We start from the raw sequence: 25,632 nt of genomic DNA on the forward strand, positions 1-25,632 counted from the left end.
TGAGAGTAGTGTTCTATCAGAATCCATGATTACAGGGGTTCTGGAACTTTCCCAGACCTAAAACTTCTCCTTTTTGGCTTATCCCTGAATTCCCTTTAATAAGGGACAAAGCCCCCATTCATTCCTCCAAATAGCTGCCTAATTAATATTCCTAAAGCAGAGATCTGATGGTGTCACTCTCATCCTCCAACATAGGGGCTTCCTATTGTCTCTAACAAACTCCTCTATTTTTCAGATGAGGAGACTCTGAGAGGTTATGCTACTTGCTTTATATCACCCAGCTATTAAGTGTCTGCTCTAGGATTTGAATCTTCATCTCTCATCTGATGAGGCATTATGCATTAGTGGATTAGCCATACTCAGCACTACCCTCATTGCTACATCTTTTTCTCAGCAACATTATGACTGTGCACTCTTAGCTTTATGGGGACTTTGGGTCAGAGATGGGATGAGGGCCATCTCTTGCCTAGTTGCCCCCTTGGAAATCTTTTGGACACACTCTCATAGCTACCTCAGCAGCATGTTGAAAATCAGTCTCTATGCTGTTAATTGTTTTCACTATGTCCAACTTTTGGTAACCTTATGTGGAGTTTTCTTAGCAAAGATACTGGTTAAGTGACTTACCCAGGATCATACAACTAGTAAGTGTCTGAGGCCAGATTTGAATTCATGAAGATGAGTCTTCCTAACTCCAAGCCCAGTGTGCTAGTTACTGGACCACCTAGCTACCTCTCAGCACCATCTCTTTGAGAGGATTCTGGGATCATAATGGAGTAAGTCAGAAAATAGTAGACTCTCCAAATTTCCTCCACAAAAAAAAAGACAGATTATTGCCTCAAAGTGAAGACAACTTGAGATTTTAGGAAAGACTTGACCTCCAGGTGTGGATGTTTGACCTGAGTGAAGTGCAAACACCTCTAGGCTACCTCCACTTAATCAACAAACAATAAGCCCTGGGGGCAGCTGTACTGGGAGGCAATCTCAGCCTCAGGGACTTTCAAATGTAGGATTGGTTGGTTGTTGTCCTTTGTTCTTGAAGAAGACCAAAATGACATCACTAAGCTAGAGTTAAGTTTCAGTGTGTCCTACTGTGGCTGGTCAGAGCAATAAGAACTTGGAATGCTCTACCACAGGTTGGGCATAAATAGTCCATGTGAATATTTGGGATGTTCTCTCAATTTGCACATCCTGTGTTTCCTTTGTGCTGTTTCAATTCTGCTTTGCTCATAGAGCATAGCACCTTCTCTGATGTGGGCATGCTGAGCTGTGCTGTGCCAGTGTCTCCCATTGTCTCCCAGTGTCTCAATTCTAAAGTTTTTGAGAGAGACCTTGAGAGCATCTTTGTATCACTTCTTCTTCTCACTATGTGAATGCCTGCCCTATGTGAGTTCTCCATAAAATAGTCTTTTTGGCAAATGTACATTTTGCATTCAAGCAAAATGGCCAGCCCATTGGAAATGCAATAAGGTGCCAGACACTGAGGTCCTTACTCAAACCACCTCAAGGATAATGTGGGTGTTGATGGCTGAGTAGAAGACTGAAAGACCTTTCACTGTCAAGAGATGCCAAGAACAGCAGTACTGACCATTGGGTCCTGGGAGCTAGCATGTGCCTGGTGAGTGTGATAACAAAGGGACAGGGCTACTATGGTTATGGGCTGCTGGATATGGTCACCTGCAGGAGAGTAGAATCCCTGGTTTCAGTTCCAGGACAGTGTAAAAACAAAGATCCCAACATACACAGGAGGACCTGCTGTACAGGTTCTTTAATCTGCTTTTCTAAAAAAAAAATAGCAACTTTTGAGGGGTCAACAATCACTTTATTCAAGCACGTATATCATTCACTTAGTTCAGGGAGATAAGTCAGCACCCTGAACTTCAGAGAAAATACAGTGAAATCAAAATCAACAGACATGGCTTCCAACTGTCTGACATGAGCAATACAGACATCATAGATGGACAGACTGATCCAAATGTCTGACCATTCCATACATTCATAGTTACCAGAGAGAAAAGCACCAACATCTGGGTTTTCAAAGGAGGGGGCTCCTTAGTGGCTGTCCAGAGTCTCATCTGACCAAACTCTTCCAAAGAGTAAGACCCAAAATAAAACCTCACATGAGAATATTTATACACTTTTCAGAGCCTGAGGGCATCACAACCCTGGAGAACCAGTGCCTCATTAACAAAAGGTGTGGGTCTTCCTACAAATCTCCCCTAATCAAATTCCCCTTAATAGGCAGACTCATTAATGGGTGGGGAAGATCTTTAATTTCATTAGCATTACTGGCAGAGAGGACAGATGCAGTGCATAGCTACAAAAGGGACAATAGGGAGCAAGAGTGTTTGCAGGATAGTGTGATTGGGGGGCCCTACCCATGGACTAGGGGTGGAGAGAAGTACCCAAGTTTGGACCTTAGGACGCAGCTCAGAAAATAACAGTAAGAAGGACCTGAGACCTGGGGCATCATTCCCCACACCTCAGGACTAGTATTTGATTATAATAAGCTGCTAAAAATAAAACAAAACAAAATAAAAATTAGCAACCAAAGGAAAAGGAACTCAACCATCATCAATAGCTACTGTGGGGATAGAGAAGATCGGAGTTCACATTCAGAAGATAATGGAGTTTGATAAAAAGCCACTCCTTTTTCAGTGAGAAACATCAAGTGATCACAAGCCCAAAAAAGACTTCTTGAAAGAACTTGAAAAGGAATCACATAAGAGAGATCAAGGAAACATCAGAAGAAATAATAAAATCAATCCAAGAAAATCAATAAAATTATGAAAATAAAGTCAACCACCTGAAATAGAGCATCAAAAACTTAAGGAAAAAATGATTCCTTGAAAATCAGATTTTGGCAAGGGGAAGCTAATGATATAAGACATCAAGAAATAATAATAAAAATGAATGAAAAAATAAAAGAAAATGTGAAATATCTCATCAGAGAAACAATAGATCTAGAGAACAGATCAAGGATAGACAATATAAGAATTGTAGGAATACCTGAAAGTTATGATGAAAAAAAGAATTTTGATATAATATTACAAGAAATTATTGCAGAAAATTGCCTTGAAGTTCTAAAACAAGATGAAGTAGAAATAGCAAAAATTCACTGATCATCACCTGAAGCAGATGCCAGTAGGAAAACTGAAAGGAGTATCATTACCAAGTTTCAAAGCTCCCAGGTTAACGAGAAATATTGAAAACAACAAGAAAAAAAATTAATATTTCAGAGCTACAATCAGGATTACACAAGACCTCGCAGCTTCTACATTGAAGGATCACCAGTCTTAGAACATCACTTTTCATAGTCCAAAGAGCTGACTGGGGTTACAACCAAGGGTAATTTATCCAGCAAAGTATAATCCCGAATGACAAAAATGGATATTTTAAAAATGGAAAGAATTTCAGATATTTGTGACAAAAAGAGCAGAACTTAATGCAAAATTCAACATATAAGATCCAGGAGAAATATAAGGTAAATATTAAACAACAATGATAAGGGACTCAATAAGGTCAAACAATTTACTTCTTATATGTGAAAATATTCTCAGTACTCTTCAGAATGTCACCATTACTTAGGTAGTTTGAAAGAGGGACTTGGACTGGGCTGTGTATGGTTGGGGTGGTTCTAAAAAATAAAACTGTGGTGAGAGAGATAAAAAAGGGTAATTATCTCATACCAATGAGACACAAAAGGAAGAATTGATATAGAAGAAGCAAAGAGTGGGTTGATCGAACTGGAACCTTACTCCTAGCTGGAGAATAAAATAGAAGCTATGCATTCTCTTTCTCAGCCCTGTCATTAGAAGGCTTCTACTCCTTATTTGTAGCTGAGTTAGGGTGACTGAATTCTCCTTGCTTTTCTCTACATAAAAGTACAGATAAGATGCCCCTATGCATTGTCAACATATCCCACTGAGTTTCTTTGAGGGTGGACATAAGCACAGATGCATTTTTTTTCATTTATCCTTTAAATTCTAGTCTTCCTGCCTGGGAACTAGCTCCAGGCTGTTAACTTTTCTTTCAAGTTTTAATAAACCTCAAAAACCATTCTAAAGTAGAGTAGAAGTTGAAAGCTTCTGCTAGTGTGGCTTGGATTTCTCTTACATGTCCCAAATTATAAGGGAAAGGTGCTTTAATAGATAGGTGAGCTCCCCATTGCTATAGGTCCTCAAGTGAAGATTAGATCACTGTTTGCTAGGGATATTGTAGATGAGATATCTATCCATCCCTCTGAGGGTCCTTTCACCTCAAAGATTCTGTAATTTTGTGATCCCATTAGGCTCAGACTAGACATGTAGTTAGGATAATTAAAAGAGCAGATAATGATAAAGGAGATCATATATTTTGGGAAGAACCAGTCCTAATTTCTATGAATAGAAGAGAGTATTGGGGTGAAGTGAGATTGAGGGATGATGAGGTTTGTAGTCCTCAGGTTGCATAGTCCCAGAAGATAGATCCCTCAGGGAGTTGCTCATGTGTGGCACTTTTCTCCTTGCTTTTCTCTCTTGACATAAAGAGAATATAAAGGGAGTTGTATTGTCTGCATTCTTGAAATACTGGGTATGTTCATTCCTATGCCAATGCTGCCTGCTTCTTAGAGAGATGGTACATCTATACCCAGGGTTGGAGGGTAAAGGGTGGAATAGATGTAATAAAGAATTTTGACAAGAGTCAGCTGATCTGGCTTAACAAAGATACTTTCTTGGATTCACCTTATGACTTTTTGAGATCTGTCTTGCATTCAAGCCTCAGTTTCACCATCTATAAAATGGGGTTCACAGAGCTACCACCAAGGTCACACAAGACCTAGCAGCTTCTACGTTGAAGAATCACAGGTCTTAGAACACAACAGAATCTCAGATTTAGAAAGGACTCAGAGTCCAATACCTGCATGCTTTATCTTTAAGGAATTCCCTCTATGACACAGAAGAGTTCCAGGGACTGTCATGGTACCTCTTTAAAGGAACCTACACTAATTGTAATTTTTTCCCATCTAGGTTAGAGCAATAAGGATCACAGTCTTCCAGAGATTGTTTGCCATGACTTGATATCATAAGAGACCAGAGCTGGAAGGAACCACAGAGATCACCTCTTTGGACTTGTTTTCTCATTTACAAAAGGAATCAGCTGGACCAGATGAAGTGACTTGTTCAAGCCATAGAACTAGTCAGTGGTAGAGCTGGGATTGGCAGTTGGAGCTGAAAGACTCCTGTCTCTGGCTTCCTCCCTCTCTATCATGTGCCTGGGTCCAGTTAACCAGTTTGTGGCTTGCAGAAGAGAGAAAAAGGAACTAAAGAGGACCCTGAAAGGGAAACGTGAACAGACAATGTCCCAGTATGAATGACCATCTAACCAAGGGGTTGGTGACTCCTTCTTTAGCACTGATTCTTGATGCTGCCCATATTTCTTCTGAATGATCATCAGACGCTGTAGAGCAGAGCAGGTCTGATGTGACTCCTCTGATGCCATATTGTCCTTACAGAAAACTTCCTCAGAATCCTGTCCCTGGCCTATTGATTCTTCTCCCAGCTCCTCTCTTAATTGCTGAATATTTTTCTGGATATAGTCATACACCTCATTCGAGTAGCAGCATGAGTCATTTTGCCAGAGAACCCCTTCTATCATCTCCATCAGTTCCTTTAGTTGGGCCTCCTGTCCCTCTCCTTCAGTTTTGTTGTTCTAACCACAGTGAAATTTTCCACACACAACATTCAGCCATTTCAAGCTTTTGTTCTCTGTTCCTTTTAAGTATTCCTTCAGGGTTTCTTTCCCTAAATCTTCTTTCCTGGTGGAAACAAGGATGGTGTGAGACAGGATACCCACCCCAAATATCTCCTGGATGCGCCTGAGGGTCTGCTTGTCCTCGTTGGTGTAACGGCCCAACTGGATCACCAGGAGTAGGGCATGAGGACCTGGAGATGAGAGAGCCATACAGCGACAGATCTCCAGATCTTTGTTTGCTTGGACTTAGGAGGGAAAGGTATCTGGGGTGTCAATGACCACAAGTTTTTTTCCATGCCATTCTCTGCTCTCTCTTTGGCATCTCTCAGTCACTGGCCTGGAACTGAGCTTAGACATGAAGGCTTTCCTGCCAAGAATGCTATGTCCAGTTGCACTCTTCCCACTTCCTGTCTTCCCTACAAGGATGAGCCTCAACTCTGGGTCTGGAAAGCACCAACATGAAAATGAGAGGGTCAGAATTTTGAAGGATGTAAACATCCCTTTCCCCTGTTGCCCTTAGCCAACTCATTTTGAAAAACAAAAGTCAAGGAACTGTCATTGTTCTGCTTAGGAAGTCAAGGTATCTCTTCCTACCCCTTTCTGTCTTATACCTTGAATGTGACTTGTCATTGGATTATTAGCTTTTTGAAGGCGTGGGATGTCTTCCACCTCTTTATATATTCACAGTGTTTAGTACAGTGCCTGACCATAAAACCTTAGTGGCTGACTGACCCATTGTAGTCAGGGACACAGCATTACATGGTTAGGAAATTCCATAGGGATTATTGGCTTCTTAGACAACTGACTAAACAATTTTACAGCAGATTTTGAATCAGTTAACCCCTCTGTGATGGTGTTGGATACCATCATGATGGTGTTTGTTTATAATCTGTTAATGATATTATTGTGAGAGAATGGATGGGACAATGATATCAGGGTAAGCTGGCATCCTAGTTGACCTTATGGATTCTAAAACTCCAGTTTAGTTCAATTGAAAATATTAAGGAATAATATTTTCCCGTTTTCAAAATGCTTTCTAGACATTTCCCTTGTATAATATATCAGCCAAGGTCAAAGGCTAAGAGCCTGGGAATAGGAATTAAGGAGGGTTCTCCAGGGTAATTGCAAAAGATTACATCACTCTTGGTTCATTAGATGAGGCACAACACTGATGACAAAAGAGTGTTTTGTCATTTTGTGACATTTCCCATATTCAAAATTCCTATAATTGTTACTTCAGTTTTCTTGGGGTAGAGTGATGTCAAAGGAGATGGGGACTGGGGAGGGAGAAGGAAATATGGCAGTTTGGACTTTTCTTTCTGTAAGTTAGAAATGCTTGAATTTAGATGATTGTTAAATTAATTGAAATTGTTTCTTACAGACATGTTCCCAAAACACAGAGTATAATGTTCATGTTTTTCTTTGACAACATGATGACGATTATATAGGTGTGTGTGTGTGTGTGTGTGTGTGTGTGTCTCATCAAAGAATTCTCAGTTCTCTAAAACTAAAATATTCTAAGAAGTACTTCACATGGAAATGTACTGAACAAAAGGAAATTCATTAGTGATTCATAATGCACTTTAGGTCATCATAATGAATGCAAACTGTCACTGTAAATGACAAAGAAAATTTGACTTATTTGAGCTTTAGGACTTAGAAGTGAATAATTTTCTGTGCATGCATTCTTCTGTGTTTTTCCTCATGCTTGCCCTATTTTTCATCCACTACATGTCTCCTCAAGACTGACTTCTTTTGTAGAATCGTTAAAAGACCATTTTGAAAATACCCTAAAGGCAACCAGTGATTATCAAATTTTTTCATTTTTGAATGTAAATTTTCATTGTGATTGTCATTGTTGTTACTGATTCCCATCCTTACTGTATCATAGTCAAACTAAGGTTATGAAAAAATATTCCTTTCTCAAACACTGCTTTCACCAAGCCATTCTTCTGCCCTAGAAATTAGCATGATTCTTTTGTATATCAAATGAAGTCCAAAGTCAAGTCCTTCAAAGATTTAAGTCCAGCATAGCTACTTCAGGAATTCCATCCTTCCTGATCTGGGAATCGTCCAATGGTTCCCCTGAAAATGTGATACCTATGCCTGCTCCTGTGGCTCCCCTGAACCTGAATGAATTTACCTCCTAAAGTTTCCCATCTCTGTCCAATTCCTGCGTACCATTTAAGGCCTAATGATAATTTCAAATGAGCTCCTTCCATAAAGTTTCCCCCAACTAGTAAACCAATAGTGATCCTTCCTTTCTATGAACTCTGTGTGACACTTACAATCTGTTTCCTGTTATGAAACTTTTCTCTTCTCTTCTTATGCACTTTGACAGCACACTATTTTCTCTGTCTGTGTGTATTTTATCTTTCCCAATATGTGTCTCAGACCTAGGACCATGCTCTATATTTCCTTTGTGCTCTCATAATACCACCATGGCATTGTGCATGTAATAAGTGCACACTAAATTTTTCTGGAAGTTACCCAAGAGAATTAAGAGCCACTAGGAAAGAATTAGCCCTAGTCTGGTGCAAGTGTACAAAAAAAGCAGAGATTGAGATGGGTAAAATTTGACTGATCACAAGCTAAAATGAGGTCAGTAATACAATGTTGGTGGACCAAAAAATCATGTGAGATATGGACTATTCGAGTTAGATAAGATCCAGCTTTTACATGTGAAAGATGAGAAAAGTGAAGCCAGAGAAGGAAAACGCTTTCATTCAATTAAATCATGGAAGTGAGAAATATCATCTGGGATACTGAGAAATACTGAAAAAAAATGAAGATCTGGTCATTTCTCTCTAGAAGAGGAGTTGTTAACCTAGAATCTATGAAAATTTTAAAAAATATTTTGAGAGCTATTTTTCAATCTAATCCGCTTCCTTGGAATTCCTATGTATTTCATTATATACATTAAAAGAAAATTATGTGAAATAGTCAATAGACTCCATCAGACTACCAGAAAGGTCCATGACATTAAAAGGTTATTAAGATCCCCTGCCTTGAAGTATACATTCTTTCTCATCATCCTTTCTTCCCTGTGGGGTTTATCTCCCTTCTCTAAAGTCTCTGCAATTTTTCCATCCAGTCCAAAAGCAGATTTCCTGAAGGTAAAGTGCTCACCTCCCTGTTGCAGACAATCTTCATTCTGTTCTTGAAGAACATCTAGGGTCTAAAACTATGTCTAGTCAATGACTCTTGACCAAAGGTTCTGGAGTCGGGACCTCTTTAAAACCCTTCTGCCTCTTTCTTCTCACCCTTCTCCCAGAGTCAGAAAATCTAACCAATGGACAAAAGAGATGAGGAAGAGGGAAAAGAAACTGGATGTGAGAGAAATGGAAGAACTTAGAGAAATAATTGGCAAAGGGACTCAGAGAGATCACAATGATTCAACTAGTCATTTTATTGAGAATCTATTATTAGACACAGTATGACAGGGTACAAAGACTCTAGAATATGGCATCTCAGGACCTAAGAGCAAATCTTCACTTTATCCCTTACTATCTGTGTGACTCACAACAAATTACAGAGAGATTAAGTAATCTCCCTGGTCCTTATTTTTCTCACCTGTAAAATGAGGGAATTAGCTTAGTAGTTCTAGTACAGCCATTTATTTGAAAGGAAAGCCAAAGCTGAAGCTTTTCAGAACTCAGCTGATATTTCTAAAAGTTAAAAACTAGATCAGGGCATCTTTCAGGTAGACATACCTAATGTTTTTTTTTCTCTTGATTGGCATAGGGAAACCTTTCAATTGAGCATTTGGGGAGACACTTGCCAAGCATTAGGCATCAGGCAGCCTATTGTCTCCATACTTGAGTGATGGGGTGTAATAACACTGGTGAGTTAGACAGATAGAATGTTGTGACAGATAATGGACACATTCTGGGAGTTTTCTATCCCAAGATGGTTGATATTGGGCTGGGTCTAGTGCATTAAATTTCAATACTGTCTAGGAGTTCAGATGAATCAAGTTTCTCCTGATCAAGAACAGGAGTCAGTATGGGAATAATAAGAGTCAGGAGATCTAGGGAACTAATCTGAGTTCGTTGTCATTAAAAATGAGAGCAAAGTTGATTTTCTTCGTTGTCTATGGTTTAATTTGTCATGGACAAAGAAATTAAAGCATTTATTTGTTCCCTGAAGGATTTATAATAGAAAATATAGAGCATGTTTGTGGATTTGACTTGACTTAATTTTACTTGACTTGACTTGAGGGGATGTACCTGAAGCAAAAGGAACTACAGCTCATCCCATAGATAGATCTCCTTGTAGCTATTTCCAGTTCTCGTCCATCACATGTTCCTCACTTCCATGCTTTTGTTCATGCTCTCATGCTGTTTTCTTTGACAGAAATGCCCTCCTTCTGTCTTCCTAACCAAATCTCTCTTGTCTTGAGCTATGTAGACATGGATATATCAGACTCTAAGGGATAAAAAAGAAATTAAGTCATGGTCTTACCAGATGCATTGTCTTCCTTTTGATAAGTCTCAACTATATTCACCAGACTCCGAAAAAAATAAGAGAGGGAGAGTGAGGAAGAATCTTTGTGAATCACCAAATTCATCTTCTCTCCAAGAACAGAAATAAAAATTAACAAACATTCTTTAAAGGCAAAGAGTTGTGCTTCCTAAAGAGCAGAAAGTAGTCCCAAATATTTTGCATCAGAGATGAAATAATAGGCACTTGACCTGCAGGAACCTTGGGACCCTCAAGAAAACCGAACAGGGCCTGAACAGAAAGACAGTAAGTTGTTAGACCCATCTACTAATGCTATTGCCAACACTACCTAAATCCATTCCAACTCTCTCATTTTACATAGGAGAAAACTGAGCCCTAGAGAGAGCCTTGCCCGTGGTCACAGAGCTAATCAGTCATAGTTCCAGGATAACCACAGCTCCTGATGTATCCTGGCTAGCCTACATTAGATTTTACCACCTTCTGACCCAGACTGCCATCTCCTACACAGGGCTCTTCTTGATCCCACAAGTCATTAGTACCTTCCCCCAGTGAAATTACTTTTTACTTAATTGTATGTATTTTTTATTTCCAAATGTGTGTTTGATTTTTTCTACCAGTAAACTGTGAGTTCCTTGTGGGCAGAGACTTTTTTCATTTTTGTCATTGTATTTCTAGAACCTAGCAGAGTATCAGCTACATAGAAGCTTAACAAAAGCTTATTAGATGAACGGATTCCAAAAAGATTATGTTACAGATGCAGTACTTCCATTGGATCCGAGCATGTGCTGTGGCCCCTTGCCATGGCACATGTGCTCTAGCTCCATGCTAAAGGAAATGCACAATTTCATTACTCCTTTTTGAAATCAAAAGCATCATAAAAATGTAACAGATGATGTTGATCAATGTAATGCTTAGATTCAGGCTCTTACCTGGGATTCTTGGGCACTTGGTAGTCTTGGCAACATAGCTGCTTTAGAATCTACAATATTTTCTTTCATTCCTATACTTGCATTAAAATGTGCATATGATTGGCCATTCTTCTGCATTAATGAATCAATCTGTTGAAAGAGATTCTTAACCTGAGTAGACTGTTCTGCCACACCTGCTTTGTTGTTGAAAGCACAGTACTGGACCCCACAGTCCAGAATCAGCATCTTGAGATACTCATTGTCAGTTTCTTTAATGTACTCTAGAAGTAAGTGATCCTTTAGTTCTTCTTTCCTCGTGAAAAGAAATATCATGTGGCTCATAGCTTCAACTCCAAACATCTCCTGAGTACCCTTCACCATCTCTACATCTTCCACTGTGTTAAAACCCAGGGATGTCACAAGGAGTAGGATGTGGGGACCTGAGGAGCAGAGGGTGGTACATTGCCTGATCTCTTCTTCCCTTTCTCTAGCACAGATCCTTGTAGAGAAAAGATCAGGGGTATCAATGACCACAACTTCCCTCTTTCCCACAGTTCCACTTTCTTTCTTGCAAGTTTTCGTCAGAGGTTCTTCACTATATTTGGACTCAAACACTTGCTTCCCCAGGATGCTGTTGCCTGTTGCACTTTTCCCTGCACCATGTTTCCCCAGGAGGAGAATCCTTAATTCTGAGGATCCAGAGGCCACTTCTGGCTCCATCTGCTGCTGCTGTCTCTTCTTAGCTGACTCTGTTGGGGAAAAAGTGCTCTTTTGATACCCATTCCCTCTGACCATCACAAAGAACAGGATCCTCAGAATAACAAGGGAGTGTATATTATTTCCTTATAGTTCAATACCATTCAACAGTCATTCATCAAGTGGTCCACTACATGTCCAGGTCATCCATTTGGAATTCAAAGCCATTCATAATCTGCCCCCTACCATCCCAGTCTTCTTATACCATCTATCACTTCTCCATGTACTCTGTGATCCAGTGACATTGTCTCCTTGATGTTCCTTGAACAAGACATTACATTTCTTGACTCTGGACATTTTCTCTGATTCTCCCCAGTGTCTGGAATGCTCTCCCTCCTTATCTCTTCCCTCCTGCCTTTCCTGACTTCTTTCAAGTCCCAAAAAAATTCCACCTTTTACAGGAAGACTTTCTCAACCACTCTTAATTTGAGTGCCTTCCCTTTTAAAATAATTTTCTAGTTGTTCTGTATATAGGTTGTTTGTGCATATTTGTTATCTCCTTCATTACTCTGTGAACTCCTTTAAGGCAAGCATTGTCGTTGGCATCTCTTTGAACCCCCAGAACTTAGGACAATGCCTGGCATATAGTAGGTACTTAATAAATGCTTACTTAATGGCTAAGCAGAAGACAAGGTAAAGCCACTATCTCTATTGTTTACCCTTACAATTCAATTAAAAAAACATTTCTTCAATATTAATTAGGGATACTGGTCTATAATTTTCTTTGTTTTGGCACCTCCTGGCTTAATTATCAGCACCACATTTGTGTCATAAAAGAAATTTGATAGGATTCCTTTACCTATTTCCCCAAATAGTTTGTACAGTATTGGGATTAATTGTTCTTTAAATGTTTGATAGATTTCACATGTGAATCACTGTGGCCATGGGGGTTTTTTCTTAGGAAATTCACTGAGGGCTTGTTTAATTTCTTTTTCTATTTCTTATTCTATTAATCTGAATAATATACATTTTTGTAGATATTCATCAATTTCATTTTGATTGTCAAATTTATTGGCATAATTGGGCAAAATAGCTTCTGACAATTGTTCTAACTTCCTCTTCATGGGAGGTGAATTCACCCCCTTCATTTTCAGTACTGGAACTTAAGTTTTCTTCTTTCCTTTTTAGACTCAAATTAAGGCAATGATTTATCTAGTTTATTGTGGGATTTTTTTCATTAAATCAGCTTCTAGTTTTATTCACTAGTTCAATGGTATTCTTACCTTCAGTTTTATTCATCTTTCCTTTAATTTTCAAGTTTTCCAATTTGGTGTTTAATTGAGAGTTTTTAATTTGTTCTTTTGCAGGTTTTTAAGCTGCATGCCCACTTCATTTACCTTTACTTTCTCAACTTTATTGATATAAGCAATTAGAGATATAAATTTTGCCCTAAATACTGCTTTGGCTGCATCCCATAAATGTTGGTATATTGTCTCATTGTTGCCATTCTCTTTAATAAATTATCAATTGTGTCTATGATTTATCCTTTGACCCACTTATTTTTTAGAATTAGATTTAGTTTCCAATTAAGTTTTATCTAACCATTTATCTAACCATTATTGAATGTAATTTTTATTGCCTTGTGATGTGAAAAAGATGTATTTACTCTTTCTGTTTTTCTGAGTTTGGATGTGAGGTTTTTGTGTCCTAGTACATAGTCACTTTTTGAGAAGATCCCATATTCTGCTGAGAAACATGTGTATTCCTTTCTATTCCCATTCAATTTTCTCAAATCAGTTAAATCTAAATTTTCCAGAATTTTGTTCACCTCCTTAACTTCTTGTTTAGTTTTTGGTTAGGTTTATCTATTTTTGAGAGGGGAAAGTTGAGGTCCCCACTAGTATAGTTTTATTTTCTATTTTCCTCTGTAACATTAAGTTTTTCCTTCAAAAATTTCTATGCTATACCATTTGGTGCATCTATGTTTAGTATTGATATTACTTCATTGTCTATGGTGTCTTTCAGCATGATATATTTTCCTTCCTTATCTCTTTTAATTAGACTTCTTTTTGTTTTTGCTTTGTCTGAGACCATGATTGCTACCACCTCCTTTTTTTTCTTCATTTGAAGTGTAATATGTTCTGCTCCAGCCCCATACCTTTGCTCTGTGTGTGTGTGTGTGAGTGTGAGTGTGTGTGTGTGTGTATGTGTGTGTGTCTGTGCCTCAAATGTCTTCCTGGTAAACAACAGTATTGAAATAAATAACAACCTTAGAAAAGCTGCAGGATGTAAATAAACCCAAATGAATATTCAGCATTTCTATATTTGACAACAAAGTCCAGCAGCAAGAGATAGAGAAATTTCATTTAAAATAACTGTAGACAATATCAAATACTTCTGAGTCTAATAAGACAAGACAAGTCAAACCCAGGAACCACATGAACAAAGTTAAAAACATTTTTCATACAGATAAAGTCAGATCTAAACAAGTGGAAAAATATCAACTGCCTGTGGGTAAGTCAATCCAATGTAATAAAGATGGCAGTTCTACCTAAATTAATCTACTTTTTCAGTGCCCTATCAATCAAAGCACCAAAAAAACTATTTTATAGGGCTAGGGAAAAAAAATAACAAAAGGTCAAGGATATCAAAGGAATCAATGAAAAAAATGTGAAGGAAGGTAGTCTAGTCATACGAGATCTCAAGCTGTATTATAAAGTGATAATTAACAAAACCATCTGATATTGGCTAAGAAATAGAGTGTTAAATCAGTGGACTAGATTAAATACACATTACATTATAATAAATGGCCATAGTAATCATGAGGAAGCATGCTATCCATGTCCAGAGAAAGAATGATACTGTCTCAATACAGATCAAAACATGTTATTTTTAACTTTCTTCCTTGCCTTTTTTTCTTTTTTTATTCAAGTCTTCTTGTATAAAATGACTGTTGTGGATTTTCATGATTACTTATGTATAACTGATATTGGATTGTTGCCATTTCTGGGAAGGGAGGGATTGAGGGGAGGATAGAATTTGGAACTCAAAATTTTTTTAATGTTACAAAAATTATAACATGTAATTGGTGGAAAAGTAAAATATTATAATAAAAAAGTGGGGAAAAACTTCTTCAGAACCACTTTACTTGGTGCTATAGGAAATGTAAAGTTTAATCTCCATTCCTTCATGGATCTTACAGTTTACTAAAAATATAAGAAATCAGGATAATTATAATATATAATAATACATGGTAAGTCCATTTTGCTAACAGGAAGGAATCAAAGAACACTTCATTAGAGGAGCTGAAATTTAACAGGAGCTAGTGTTAAAAGATAGGTAGGAATTTAGCATCCGAAGAGGAAGGTAAGGCATTGCAGACTCGGGTAACCATGCAAAGAAAGACTGGGGGCTTGAAAAGTATACTGCACATTCAGGAGAAAGAAGGTAGTCCAATTTGGCCAAACCATAGAGTACATGAAAGAGAGTAAAAAAGAAATAAGGCTAGAAATCTGGGATGGTGCAATATTTTGGAGAATCTCCTATTCCAGGGAGAGGAATTTGAAATTTACTTGGAAGGAGTAAGATGCAAGAAGAGAAATAAGGGAAGGGTAGAGATGAATTGATCAATATTGATTAACTTATCAGTGGTTAATTTAATGAACTTATAAAAAAGTGAACCTGAACTTTCAAGTTTTGATTGTCCATACCTCTCTTTATAGAGTGTGAAAATGATCATTGATATGGTCAAAATTAAGAATAAATTATTTACAGAATAAAAGGTATAAGTTTCCATGTCAGGTACTGACATCAAGAAGATTTGATTGACGGGTACTTCTTGGTCCAAGAGGATACTCTTACTATGATGGCCCATGCCAAATCATACTTCTTCTAGATCACAGTAAGGAGGATGAAATTAAGAAGTGCTTATTGATCTATTGATTTCTCCTTTTCCCCTCCCTCAGTAAACATCAACAGCTTCCATGGGGAACTAGCATACGGCACAATTACAGGATTACCACATGTGTTCACCCACAGCTTTTTTGCTGGCCAAAGAGAAGAATTCCTGAGAATAGACTTTCATTGTCTAAAAGGTGACAAAAGCCAATCCAGTTCTGGAAAAACCAGGAAGAAGTACAAAGGAGCTCCATATTCTTACCCATGCCACATAAAGAGTGAGTTCATGGACTAAAGTTTCAACATGATAGAGAAGAATGCATGTTCTTTGCTCCTCTGCCCTGTGATGGTGAGTTATTTGAATAGTACAGGTTGTTTGGGAATTGAGTTGTCTGCCCAGAAGCTGTAAAGTGTTTTGCATAAGGCAATGTTTTGCATTTTGTGGTTATCTAATCTGTTGAGGGTTCACCATGATGGTCCAAGGAGCTCATGCTAAAGATTTTGTAGCAGTGCCTTAAGCAGTAAATAATTGTAATTAATACTGTAGTACATTCAGTTCCCCTGAGTATTCACAACACACTTTTTTGTTCTTTTTGAAAGGGGAAAGGAATGAAAGTGAACAAGCATTTACATGGCACCTGTGCTATATAGCACTGTGCTAAGGACTTTACAAATATTACCATATTTGATCCTCACAATAAGCCTGCAAAGTAGGAATTTTATTTTACAATTGAGGAACCTGAGGCAAAGAGAGGTTAAGTGACTTGCCCAGGATCACACAGACAGTAAGTGTCTGAGGCTAGATTTGAACTCAGGTCACACTGACTCCTGACCCAGAGTTCTATCCACTGTACTACCATCTGTGTATATAGTCTTTAAAAAAAGATGGGAATGGGACTTGAATGAAAAAAATGTTGGGACTCAATAATCTAGGGGAATGTACAAAATAGAGGGTGGCACAATAATTACGGAAGGGATTGTGTAGAACCCTGTGGAAGAAAGAGGTTTCACCCAGGTCAAAATTTGCCTCATTAATATTCACAAGATCATTTCCCTTCCGAGGGTAGCTTATAGATTATGTGAGAGTTTGATGTGTTTTCTCTATCTTTCTTCCTATTCTCTAAAACTTTTTTGTCTGCTGTGTGTATGTGTGCATCTCAGAATAAAGGCTTTCCTTTCCCTGATATATATTGATGACCCTGAATGCTTATAAAGGAACTAAAAGCCCTTTTGCTCATGTTTGTGAAATGTAGACATGAGTCATACCAAAGTCATATTTGGGTCTAGGAGCTTAGGAGCAAAGCTTGTTTTTTAAAGTGGTATTTAAGGGTCACCCCTGAGACCAAACTTGGTCTGTGACCCAGATTTTGGAGAGCAATAAGGAACTTCCTCCAACCACTGCAGTCAGATACTGACATGGTCACTCCAGACAAGGGGATATAGTAAGAGACAAGAGGGTAATGTGGATAGAGTATTGGACCTGGAGTCAAAATAGACTAGGGTTGAACCTAACATCATATATTCAATACTCATGTGACCATGAGCAAGGTATTTAAAGCCTCAGTTCCTTCATGTGTAAAATGGGGATAAATGTAGTCTGCAACATCTATCTCATAGGGTTTTTGTAAGGAAAACACTTCACAAACCTTAAATGTAATAAATGTGTGTATACACTGTAAAAAATAAATAAATAAAGTAGAAGGACTATGCATGTTTGTAGGCAGAAGAAAAGGAGCAGGTAGAGGAGAAACTGAGGAAGGATGAAAAAGAAAGGGTAATTATTGAAGCAAAGTCTTAGAGGTAGGGGGAAAATGCTATCAAGAGATCAGGTAGAGAAAATTAGTGAGGAGTAAATAGACTGTATTGCCTGAGACCAGAGGAGTGGAGGAAAGAGTGGCTGATAATAGTGAGTTTGGCAAATAGAGATAAGACAGCTTCAATTGGACAGTCTCAGTCTTCTCTGTGAAGCAGAAGTCTCTCAATTAGTATGAAATTAGCTCAACCCATTTGCAACATAAGACACTAGCATCATATATCCAGAACTGGAAGGGATTTTAAGCCATCTAGACCCAACAATAGACTGATAATCATTTATTAAGTACCCACTCTCTGCTATACGCTGTGCTCAGTGCCAGGGCTGACAAAGACAAAACTGAAACAGTCCCAGATGAGTTTATATTCTAACCCAGGAGAGAAGACACATGGATGTGGGCATATACCAAACTCATGTAAAACAAGAAAAGGATGTCAACAGGTAACCTTGTTAATGGGATCATAATAATAAGAACAGTGATGATAATAACAGTAAGTTAGCATTTCTGTCACTCTATAAGTTTTATAGAATGTTTTACAAGGATCGCTGTATCTTTTTATCACAACAGCCCTGCCTGGGAAGGAGGCTTCCTTTCAGCAATGAGGTAAGACATAAGATGTCAGCATTTTAAGAGAAAGTGAGAGAAGAGGAAGCAAAGGCAGAGAGTGTAGGCAGATTTGTCCAGGAGTTTGTCTGAGAAAAGGACAAGAGATTGCTGTTGTTAGCTTGAAGGGAAGGGTAGGTCTAATAAACTCATACTAAGTATGTGAGAGACATACATGTTTATGGGTAGGAAGGAAGAAACTGGTAAGGAGAGACTGGATTTCACAGAGATCAAGGGAGGTGATAGTCAATGTAATCTGCTAGAGGAGATGGAAGGGGATGGGATGAAAGGTACATACAAAGGGAGTTGGCTTTAGTGAAAGGGCCCCTTCATCATCAGCAACTGGGGGAAAGAATAGCTAATAGGAGACAAGTCAAGGGTTGTGAGATGTGAAGAAGTAGAAAAAAGAGAGCTCCCAGGAAATGACCTCCATTGTCTCAGAAAAATAGGAGGTAAAGTCCTCAAGTGAGAGAGTGAGGTGAGTGAGGTGGGAGAGAAGGGAACCTTTGAAACAGCTTCTCTGGGGAGAGTGGGACAGGAAGTGAATAGGAGGAAAATAAAAGATTGTATCCTTTCAGGGTGGGCCCAGTAGGGGAAGACAAAACATGAATTTTTAGTGGTTCCAGTCAGCAGAGTTCCATGACTTCCACCCACTCCATTCAATGGATAGAAGGAGAAGCAAAGGAAAGAGACTGTGGGAGTAATCTAAAGCTGGGTTATGGCAAGCAGGAACAAAGGATTAAATAGTAAGCATTGGGTATTGAGCTAACTAAAGGGTCACAGTAGAGAATGGAGAAGAAAATTGTCAAAGCATGGGTGATGGCCTGGGAAATTCTAAGACCCCAATTTTGCAGTCAAAGAAACTGAGGCCCTGAGGAAAATTACTCAGGTAATTTACTCAGATTACTCAGGTGGTCACATTCAAACTCAGATCCCATGCCTTCCAATTTAACATGCTTTCCACTGGACTGTGGTGACACATTTATCTACTGTCACCTTTTAGCAGTTTTTTTGGTGTTTAGGAAGTCACTAAAAAGAACATTATTCCCCAAAAAGTACAAGTACCACAAGACCACTATTACAGAGATAATTTATGATGTGAGAAAAAAGAATCCTTCTCCAATAATCCTTTCCTTACCTACTTGTTGGTCTTGGACTCTTTCTTGATGATCCATGTCTGTAGCTTCCTGAAGCATCTGGGGAAAATTCAGGATTTAGAAAATTTCATCAAACTAGTCTCTCAAGCAATAAAAGTGACACAGCAATACACAGACTTTTTTGATCAAAGGATCCCAGTTCTCTCATCCCCAAAATATAAAACTTTTAGTCAATATGGAACATTTTGGTGTATTATAATATCAAAGATTTGGCATCATTTTAGTTCAACATGAAGCAACTGATCATTTCTAATACATATATATGTATATAGATAGATAGATAGATACACATGTTCAAAACATTTTAATATTGCATTGTTCTAGGTGCCAGCATTTAAGAAGGATATTGATAAGCCTGAGAGTGTTCAGAGGAGGTAAAGCATTTGAGTACATGAAGTTGAAGGAAATGGAGATGTTTAGTCTGGAAAAGAGGAGGCTCAGAAGGAATTTGTAGAAACATTTTTAAAACTTCTTTTTTAATTTCCCTGGAAATACTGGGAAATAATATTTCTCTCTAAAACCCTTTCCATATTTCTAGGGCAAACCACTGCAAAGTAGGGTGTTAGGTAGAAGACAAAAAAGCATTTCTTAAGGAAATAAATTGAGAATAATAACAACTCTTAACTCTTGTCAAGTTGACTTTGCATTTATTAAGCCCTACTATGGGCTGGTCCCTGTGCTAAACTCTCAAGATACAAATAGGGGTCAAAAAATTTTTTATAACAGCCTCTACTCTCAAGAGCAGGGGGATCATGCAAATAATTATGTACAAACAAGATATACACATGATTGGAAATATTCACAGAGGGAAGGCACTACAATTTTGGAAGACTGGGGAAAGCTTCTTATAGAGCATGGGATTTTAGCTTAGGTTTGAGGAAAGCCAGGGAAGCCAGGAGGCTGAGATGAGGAAAGAGATGTTTCCAGGCATGGATGACAGCCATTGAAAATGTTCAGTCAGAAAAGAGAGTGTCATGTGTTAGGTACAGCAAAAATACCAGTGTCAATAGATAGCAAAGTACATGGAGGGAAATAAAGTATAAGAAGACTGAAAAGATAGGAAGGTGCCATGTTATGTACGTCTTTGAACACAAAGCAGAGGATTTTTTTATTTGATTCTGAAAGAAATAGGAAGCCACTGGAGTTTTTTGAAAAGGGGAGCAACATGGTAAGATTTGGACTTTAAGATGATCAATTTGACATTTAGGTGTAGGATGAACTGGAGTAAGGGAGAGACTAGAGGCAAGGAGACCAACCAAAAGGTTGCTACAATACTCCATGATCTAAACCAGGATGACAGAAGTGTCAGAGGTGAGAAGGGATATATATGAGAGACAGTTTCAAGATAAATTGACAGAACTTGGCAACAGATTCTATACAGAGTTTGAGGAAGAATGAAGAGTCAAAGATGATACCAAGGTTGTGAGCCTGAGAGAGTGAGAGGATACCCTTGACAATAAGGTAAAGTTATGAAGGGAGAGGATCTAGAAGGAGAAATGGTGCAGTTATAAACATGTTAAATTTAAGATGTCAATGGAACATTCAGTTCAAGATGTCCTATAAGTCGTTGGAGATATGAGACTAAAAGTCAGTATGCAAGTAAAGACTGCACAAGTAGATTTGAAAATCATCTACATAGAGATCATCATTGAAGTTACAGATGCAGAAAGATCACCAACAAAATAGTGTATAAAGAGAAGAGGGCCAAGAACAGAGCCATAGGGGTTATCCATAGCTAACAGGCATGATTACATAAAAATCTTGCATAGGAGGTTGAAAGAAAGCAGTCAGACAAGAGGGGAAAGAGGGAACCAGGAGAAAGCAGTGTCACAAAAACTCAGAAAAAGAATATCAAGAAGAGGATGTCAACAGGTCTTTTTGCTGTACCAATACTAGTATTAATCCAGTACTAGCATTAATATTTTTTCTTCAACAGATAGCATAGCTATATTCAAGTATTTCAAGGCTGCTGTAACAGGGATGTGTTTGATTATGTTTAGCCCCAGAGTGAAGATCTAAAAGCAATTGCAAAGAGGCAAATTGAGGTTTGATGTCAGGATAAGTTCCTAACAATGAGAGCTATCCAGGAGTGGAATGCACTCACTTGGGAGCAGGAGCAGGGAGAGAGCGACGGCTTTCTTTGGAGATCTTCCAGCAGAGGATGGAAGACCACTTGTCAAGCTATCCTAGAGCAAAGATTCCTCTTACGTACCAGTCAGACTCCTTGGCCCCAGAGGTCCCCAGCAATTCACAAATTCTGTGATTCTGATTCTGTGATATTGTCTGACAAATGACAAAATCCTATAGATTACCAAGAGATCATAGAATATGAGCAAAAACACCCAGGATGATTCAAAAGCAAAAGAAAATGTATAAAATAAGAAAGAAAGCAGAAATTAAGGTCAGGAACTAGAGTTTTCAATGCAGAACTTAAAACCATCTGTGTTGATTCTAAAACAAAATTAGCACAGTAAGTAAAATGCAATACCCAATAGAGAATTTCTCCAAAGGAGGAGAAACTCTGTACCATAGATCCATCTTCATATAACATAAATAAAATGTGTGACTCCAAACCACCAAATTTCAAAACAGCGAGTCCTACAATTTCCTTCTTCTCATAGACATAAACATGCAAGTGACCCTAACCACCAAGGAGAGTTTCATGCTGTGGTTTTGCAGTTAGTCAAGGATGGGCCAAGGGGCTCCTTCCTGTAATTGTTACATAGATGCTCCAGGGCCCAAAACTTGATCTCATTCCACTAGGATAGAATGTTTCTTTTGGTTGTATTTAAATCCTCCTTAAATAACCTCCTGAATATTAGGATCACAAATGTTACAGCTGGAAGAGCTTTGAGATCTTCTAGTCCAGTCCTGTCAGTATGCTGAGAAGCAACTTGAGCCTCTTCACTGAAGAGAAATGAGTTGCCCAAGGTCACACAGTCAATCATAATAAGATGGAGAGGGAAACACACAGCAACAGGAAGGCTTTAGGTAAGATAGAAGGATGTGTTGGGAACAATTTTTAGGGGTGGGAATACACAAACAGGGAAGCTAATTCTGCTCCTCTCTGGCTAGAGATGGAAGTGAATATAGCCAGGACTACAGGAAACAGCTTTTATGAGCAGACTGTGCAGCTGCATAAGCCAGCAGCCTTTCCTTGGAGCCTTTTGGGCTACTTTTGCTCCCTCCAATCCTCTTCTCTCCATTGTCTAAGAAAAGTTCAAAAATTGGCTATTACCCAAGGACCTTGGGGAAAGTGCCCTATTTCCCTCTGGAGATGTCCCAGCCTCAGTACGCGATGACCAAGAAATGGGTGGGCTAGACAACTTCTCTGCTTTATTTCTTTTGTGAGGTGTGTAGTGAAGGGAACTATGAGTTTTCCTTTTTTTTTTTTTTTTTTTTTAGTTCGAGGCAATTGTGGTTAAATGACTTGCCCAGGGTCTCAGAGCTAGTAATTGTCTGAGGATTTGAACAAAGGTCCTGCTGACTCCGAGGCCAGTTTTTCCCATTTTCATGTTGAAAAGGGAAGTAGAAATGGCTAAATAATTTGCATAGGGTTAGAGAGAATCTTGGCAGAGGTAGGATAAAGAATTACAATGTATTTCCAAACAAAACAACTTTTACATTTTACTTGCTACTTTTCTTCAAATGTTGCAATGCCCTATTACTCTGTCTGTTAGACCTTAAGGCCCATAACCAGCAGGTGAATGCTCTTCTTTCTTTGGGATGTGCTCTATAAGGTTCCCCTAAGATTCAAAGTTAAAACAGAAGACCTTCACCTTCTCCTCCTCTATCTCTCCATCCCCCACATTTCCATAATCCTATGCAGTGCTGGAAGCTGGCAGCACGGTCAATGCCTAGCCATGGAGTTACATACTGAGCCCAGAATATAACTTGTCTGTCGAAAAACACAAGTCTTCAGCTCCTGGTCACAGGTGATCTGGTGAACTGGTCAGAATGGTGGCCAAAGGGGATACCAGGTAGAGGGCTTTCTCAGTAATCCTTTAGATTCCTTCCCACCTACTATACCTCAGACTCCTAAAATCTCCAGAAAGAGCTGTAAAAAAAAATCAGAGAAGTTTGTATTTAAATACTTGCAGCTTACAGGGTCTTCCCCTTTCTTATTCTCAGAAAAACAAATTCTACATACACATATGCATGCATGCAGGTACACATACATGCACGCATGCACACATGCACATTCTCATTTGAAAACTAAATGCCTAATCTCTAGCTTTCCCCAGAAGCAGAAACTGCTCTCCAGAAGTCTCAAATAGCCATCAACACTGCACTAAGTGAACTAACACCCCAGGTTCTCTCTTTGGGAAAGATTTGATCTCAAGCTTTGTCTTTAGAATAAAAGACTGACCCATTTGAGGGTTAGATATCCTATGCATGCACAGGGAGAGATGTTTTATCCTTCTCAAAGTCCCTGACAAAATAGGCAGCCATCTTCCCAATCTCTATACAACTGCCCTGATCTGTAGTTCTTTCTGAAAATATTGTTAATTCTTTGCATCAATATTGACAGACAATAGATCAATGGAGTCCATTTGGTTCCAGACACTCTCAGGTTCTCCACTTTCAACCTTATCCTACCCTGCTTCTCCTACTCTTCTGAGAAGGCTGGATAATTCTACTTACTGCCAGGCACCCACTTTCCTCCCAATGCAATTACCATGGAATCTGCCAGAAGGAAGAGGTTCTTGGGGGGGGGGGGGGATTAGGAGAAAGGCCCGCTGTTCTCTGCCTGTCTCACCTGCATGAGCAGCCTTCTTTTTCCTCTCTCAGGGACCATTGCTTCATATTCTGTCATAAAAAAAGAAATCTTGTGACTGGAGAGAAAACGAAAGCTACTCTGTGCCAGGAGTGATCCAGGCTGAGGGAGGAGCCAGGACCTTCATGGAAGTAGGGAACACAGACATAAACACTCCCCTCCTGCGGCCACTTCTCTGTTGCCTGGTGTGTTAGGCATTAGGGGAATGAGGGAGTAGGAATTCTCACTCTAGTTGCAGGGAAGAAAAACCAGGGAAAGTCTGGTGGCTGGGGTTGGTGTCAAAGGGAAAAGGAACAGTCCTTAGACTCTAAAGTTATAAAGTAGAGCAAGTAGTTGGACTAGTAGAAATGGGAAGGAGAGGGAATATGGAGGTGGGGAAGAGGGAGCAATAGCCCCTACCATGAGATTTTGAACTGTCCCAAGTTATTATGAATAGAAGACTGATTCTAGACCATTGACTCTCAAAGCCCCTTTCCAAATTTTAGAGGATATACTGTACTGCACAAAATTACAAGACTCTGAAGGAGTCTTCAATTCTAATCCTGGCTTTGTCAATTATTTGGGGGAAGTCATTTAATTTTATTGGATCTGTTTCCTGATGTGTAAAAGACAGGGACAACTGGAGATATTTGTGGAAATTTTGACATGCAGAACAAGTTAACATGAACGGAGCCAAGGCAAGCCAAGAATAGCACACTTTCTAATTAATTTCATAATTCATGGAATGAAAAAGAATGTAAGTAACAAAGGCAAACTGTTGAACAGGAAGAAAATTAATTTTTAATTTGGCTTCTGTATTGTGGCATGAGCTCAAGTGTTAAATTTTTGTGACTTTAAATATGTGTACCTTAGGAGACCAGTGCCCTTGGATCACAGAGTACATGGGGGAGGGATGAAAGGTGGAAGAAAACTGGAAAGGTGGGAGGGGGAAGATTAGGATGGATTTTGTAGGGGAGAGGTGGCATTATCAGAATTGTGCTTTGGGAAAATCACTTTGTGACTGAATTTGGATGTTTGACTGGAGTGGGGAGAAATTTGAGGCAGGCCTAGGGGCCATCAGCTCACTTGACAAAGAGGCCTCAGTCCCCCAGAGCTGCAGGGGAAAAGCCTGGGCTTCTCTCTGAGCACCTCAAACACAAAATACCTGAGTTACCTTGGGCAAGTCATTTGACCTCTGTGAACCTCATTTTCCTTACCTGTAAAATGAAAGTGTTGGATTATATAGCGACTGAAGTCTCTTCTCTCGCTAAATCTCAACCAGTTCTCAATAAATCCAATAAATCCAGAATCACTGCTTTCTTGAGAATTGTAACTTTAGGGCAGCATTTGTACTGTTAGTAGTGCTGCCCTGCCCCCTAGAGGTTGAAAGGAGAATAGGAAGAGAAAACAGAGAAAATGCACATCCACACAGTTCTTGAGACCTGGACAGTACCGAAGAAAAGAAGGAAGTGTCTAACCCCTTCCACTCTGACTTTCAAGACTTTTACATACCTCCATCTAGTCTTATTTCCTACTGTTTCTTAACATGCATTCTCCATTTCAGTCAAATCTATCTCCTTACTTAACCCTGGGAACTGCCATATTCA

At 38.9% G+C, this 25,632-nt stretch overlaps 1 protein-coding gene and 1 pseudogene across 11 annotated transcripts; both read right to left on the minus strand.

Moving 5' to 3' along the window:
• Positions 1–5,163: 5,163 nt before the first annotated feature.
• On the minus strand, positions 5,164–24,155 carry LOC140533026 (GTPase IMAP family member 2-like). 11 transcript variants are annotated; one of them, XR_011976770.1, is made up of 7 exons: positions 24,029–24,155; positions 23,049–23,326; positions 21,374–21,552; positions 19,251–19,308; positions 11,124–11,851; positions 9,960–10,158; positions 5,164–6,173 (listed from the first exon to the last, which is right to left on the minus strand). XR_011976770.1 is itself a non-coding variant. In XM_072652302.1 (7 exons), the coding sequence occupies exons 4-6, from the start codon at positions 19,306–19,308 to the stop codon at positions 10,224–10,226; spliced, it is 804 nt and encodes a 267-aa protein (XP_072508403.1). In that variant the 5' UTR covers positions 21,374–21,552; positions 23,049–23,326; positions 24,029–24,155; the 3' UTR covers positions 5,164–6,173; positions 10,195–10,223. The 11 variants fall into 11 exon arrangements, 10 of the variants coding, with proteins under 10 accessions (XP_072508403.1, XP_072508396.1, XP_072508393.1 ...); XM_072652302.1 differs by lacking the exon at positions 9,960–10,158 and adding an exon at positions 10,195–10,241; XM_072652295.1 differs by lacking the exon at positions 5,164–6,173 and having other exon boundaries at positions 9,116–10,158; positions 21,482–21,552.
• LOC140531836 (GTPase IMAP family member 6 pseudogene) lies at positions 5,173–6,466 on the minus strand (annotated as a pseudogene).
• Positions 24,156–25,632: the final 1,477 nt, after the last annotated feature.

This window comes from Notamacropus eugenii, chromosome 3 (assembly GCF_028372415.1).
Source record: "Notamacropus eugenii isolate mMacEug1 chromosome 3, mMacEug1.pri_v2, whole genome shotgun sequence".
NCBI classification, from domain to species: Eukaryota; Metazoa; Chordata; class Mammalia; order Diprotodontia; family Macropodidae; genus Notamacropus; species Notamacropus eugenii.

Bases quoted from the DNA above. Each gene is read 5' to 3' on its own strand.
- LOC140533026 (XM_072652296.1), bottom strand. From the start codon at position 19,308: ATGCTTCAGGAAGCTACAGACATGGATCATCAAGAAAGAGTCCAAGAC. The intron at 11,852-19,250 runs GTAAGGAAAGGA...TTTCCCCAACAG, and splicing joins AGTCCAAGACCAACAAGTAG to AGTCAGCTAAGAAGAGACAG. The intron at 10,159-11,123 runs GTAAGAGCCTGA...TTTATCCCTTAG, and splicing joins CAAGTGCCCAAGAATCCCAG to AGTCTGATATATCCATGTCT.